Below are 3,771 nucleotides of genomic sequence, written 5' to 3'. Positions count from 1 at the left end.
GACAGCCCCCCCGCCCAGCCCCTGGTCCTCCCGCCTTTTCCCTCCTCCCCCGCACAGAGCCGCAGACACAGTCGTGACCGAGGAGGATTTGAGTATATTTGGGGGAGGAATTGGGCGGAGGGGGGGCCCAGCCCCGGCCCCGGCGGCTCCCACGACGTCCCTGCAGCGGCTCCCGGCGGCGGGGGGGTCCGTCCCGTCGGGCCGCAGCTCAGCGCTGCTCGGGGGCAGCCCGGCGCCCCCCCGCGGGGGTCCCTGCGGAGCGAAGGGCAGGTGGGCGCCCGTCCCAGTGCCGCCAGCGCCTCCGGTCCCGGCAGCGCCCGGGCTGCCCCCCTCGCCCGTCCTGGCCCTACCGGGCTCCGCCGCCCGCCTGCCCATGAGCCCCACGAAGAAATCGTGCATGTCCCCTGCGGAGAGAGCCGCGTGAGCGCGGCCGGGGGGTCCGGCCACGGAGCGGGCCGGGGGGTCCCCACTTACGCTTCTGAGCGGCCCCGAGCGCTCCGCGACCTGCAAGACACGGAGGCGCCGGCGTCGAGGGGCCGACCCCGAGGGGCGGATCGGGCAGAGCGTCCCCCCGGTCCCGGTGCCCCCCTCTCCCTTCCTGCCCGCTCACCGGGCTCCTCCGCTCGCAGGCGCTGCAGGAGAGCGGCGGCGCAGGCGGCCCCGGCGCTGCCGGGGGGTCTCCGGGGCGGCGGGGTGAGAGCGGGACCCCTCCCCATCCCGCATCCCGGCCCCGCCTCGGCCTCCTACCTGGGCGGGGAGCGGGGGGGCGGCGGCGGCGGCGGGGCCCGACCGCAGCGCCAGGCACAGCAGCAGGGACAGCAGCATCAGGCAGCTCCTCATGGCGGGGGCGGCCTGGGGGGCGGCGGTCACCCCCCACGGGGGCGGTGTCCCCCTGTCCCCACGGCTCTGTGGCCGTCTGCACCCCCGGGTAGCTGCATCCCGGTATCCCCATGTCCTCCTGTACCTGTGTCTCCTGCATCCTCATGTCCCTCCATCCCTGTATCCCTGCATCACTGTCACCCCATCTCAGTGTCACATATCCCAGTTTCCCTCCCACATCCCCTGTCCCCGTGTTCTGTGTCCCCCAGTCCCTCCATCCCTGAGCCACAACGTCCCCATGTCCCCATCTCACTGAATGTCTTTTCTCACCTCCTCGTCCCCACATCCATCTCACATTCCCCTGTCCCCACCTTCCCCTGTCTCTGCATCGCCGTGTCCCCACGTTCCCGTGTCCCCACGAGGACCGGCTCCGGGAGCAGAAGCCGCCCCGGGACGGGGCTCTCCCGGCTCCGAGGCACTCCCGGGTCGGCGGCACCGTCGAGAGCGGCGGCAGGAAGGGTCGGGGCGGTGGGAGCAGGGGAGAGCCAGAGGAGCCGCGGACGGGCCATGTATCACGCGTGGGGACCGCCCGGTCAGCGGCAACGGACACGCGAGCTCTCACTGAGCAACACGCGTTGCTCTCGCCCCCTGCTCCCCGAGTCCACGGAGCAAAAAAGACCCCGCACGGTCCCCTGTCCCCGTCCCCGCCACGCGGTCCGGAGCCGGAGCCGGAGCCGGGGCCGGGACCCCCCCGTACCTGCGCCCGGGCGGCTCCGCGGCGAGACGAGGCGGCCGCGACGGCCGCAGCACCGCGCGCTTAAATAAGGGACTGGTCCCGGCGGGGGGGCCGCGGAGCCGCCAATGGGGGCGGGCGGGGGGGCCGGCGCCCCCGGCGCAGCCACCGTCACGAGCCGCCCACGCGGGGCGGAACGGGCGGGCAGACCCCGGCCCCCGCGCCCGTGGCGGGGCACGGGCACCCGTGGGGAGGGGCACGGGCATCCACGGCGGGGCACAGGCACCCATGGGCCCCACACCACGCGCTGCTGCACACGCTTGTGCCCCAGGCACTCCTCCATGCACACATGCACGTGCACGTGTGAACATGCATGCACACGCATGCACGAGCCATGTAACACCCACCAGCCCCTCTGTGACCAGCTGGGGCTGTGGCAGGGGGATGCGGGCCCTGCAGCCCCCTCTGTGCTGCAGCAATGAGGAGGACCCCTGGGTGCTGCAGCAATGGGGGGTCCCATGGGTGCTGCGTGCAGGATGAGGCGATGAGAGATGGGGATGAGCAGCCGGAGGGAGCTGGGGGCTGCCTGCAGTGGGGGGACAAACATGCAGGGCCCGTGGCTGGGTCGCATCTGCAGAGCCACCGATGGTAATTAAGTGGGAGCTGGGCCAGCGACGGCCTAATTAATTAATAACACCTACTTGTGCGATGCCAAGCGCCAGGCAGGCGCGAAGCGTGTGGCGCCCCAGGCTGCGCCAGGCTCCTTTACGGCTCTCGCCCCTTCGGGTGCACGGCCGAGGGGTCCCAGGGAGGGCGCCCACGCGGCGGGGGCACGTGCAGACGGCAGGTCCAGCGGTGCCGCGTGCGTGCACAGCCCACACGTGTGTGCACACGCGGTCCCGGTGCGCGCAGGCCCCATATGCAGACATGTGCTCCCCATAAGGGTGCACGTGCAGCCCTGGTTGCATGCATGACCCATACATGGACGTGCATGCCCCACACGTCTACACATGGCACCGTGCACGCACACCCCACAAACGAGCACGCACGTCCCCCAATCCCCCCCACACATGTGCACATGCAGCCCCCCACAGGGACACGCACGCCCCACACATGCACCCCCCTGCACCCTGGCACACGCGCAGGCACGTGCGGAGCCGCGCGCTCGCTGCCGGTGCCCACCTGGGACCGCGGCGCCGTGCTGGGGAGGTGCCAAGCGCCAAGCGAGCCGGGTGACAAGGAAAACAGCCCCCTCAGCGGGAGCGGGAGCAGCGGGGGGCCGCGGGGCGGCCCGGCCGGGCTGCGGGGGCGGCTGCAGCAGCGGCGCCGCAGCTGCACGCCGAGCAGCCCAGCGCGGCCGCGGCACCTCCCGGCTGCGGCCCGGCCATGGAGGGGTGCAGGGGGGCTGGTTGGGGGGCTCTGCATTGAGCTGGGGGTCCTGGCCTGGGGGTGCTGCAGGGGGGGCAATGGTGGCACCGGCTCAGTCGCGGCTCCTGCAGATCTTGAGGGAAAAACGGCTGCAATTTGGGGCCTTCCTGCCCGCTGCAGTCAGGGGGCTTGGTGGGGGACAGGGGGGCTCCCTGCCTGCGACTCCAGCCCTGGAGCTGGATCGCCCGGATTCCCTGGTCCCTGCCGCCTGCCAGGGGGGTGCAGGGGGGTCCCACCGCAGTGTCACCGTCACACCGAGGCACCAGCAAAGCTCCTTTTAATGGGTGCGTGGCAGCACCGTGGGGCCCGTGGGGTGCATGGGGGCCCATGGGGGCCCGGGGGGGGCCCGGGGGGGCTCAGTGCACCAGCACCTCCATCTTGTGGCTGCCCTTCTTCTTGCAGACGGGGCCGTCGCGGCCGTCCTTGGCCGCCGACTCCACCACGGTGACGGCCACGTCACCCTTGGGGAAGCGGGTGGAGAACCTGGAGGGGGCGGAGCCTTGAGTGGGCGGGGCATGCCTTGCCACGCCCTGCCCCACCCTGCCGCCTGCCCAATGGGCTGCGTGGGCGGCACCCTCCTCCTCCAATCAGCAGCACCAGCTGGTGCCCCCCCTTTCCCTGCCCTGATCTGCAGCCCCACCCACGCAAGCTCCGCCTCCCGATCATAGCCCCACCCCAAGAGCTCAGCCCAGACACCCTGCCCCTGCAAGCCCCGCCCCCAGAGGACCCACTCTAAGCAGCCCTCCCCCTGCAAGCCCCGCCCACTGAGCATAGCCCCGCCCTAGCAGCCC

The 3,771-nt window shown here is 72.4% G+C and overlaps 1 protein-coding gene across 1 annotated transcript in view; it reads right to left on the bottom strand.

Annotated features, from left to right (window-relative positions):
* Nucleotides 1-3,336: 3,336 nt before the first annotated feature.
* MYO1A (myosin IA) overlaps nucleotides 3,337-3,771 on the bottom strand; it is a 9,269-nt gene continuing 8,834 nt past the window's right edge. The window contains exon 23 of the mRNA XM_026049902.1: nucleotides 3,337-3,463. Within this exon, the coding sequence (XP_025905687.1) occupies nucleotides 3,337-3,463 (127 nt within the window). The remainder of the gene's footprint in view (nucleotides 3,464-3,771) is intronic.

This window comes from Nothoprocta perdicaria, unplaced genomic scaffold (assembly GCF_003342845.1).
Source record: "Nothoprocta perdicaria isolate Ctin4 unplaced genomic scaffold, notPer1 scaffold_627, whole genome shotgun sequence".
NCBI classification, from domain to species: Eukaryota; Metazoa; Chordata; class Aves; order Tinamiformes; family Tinamidae; genus Nothoprocta; species Nothoprocta perdicaria.
The sequence above is the reverse complement of the archived record's forward strand: the minus strand, read 5'-3'. Positions and strand labels throughout refer to the sequence as shown.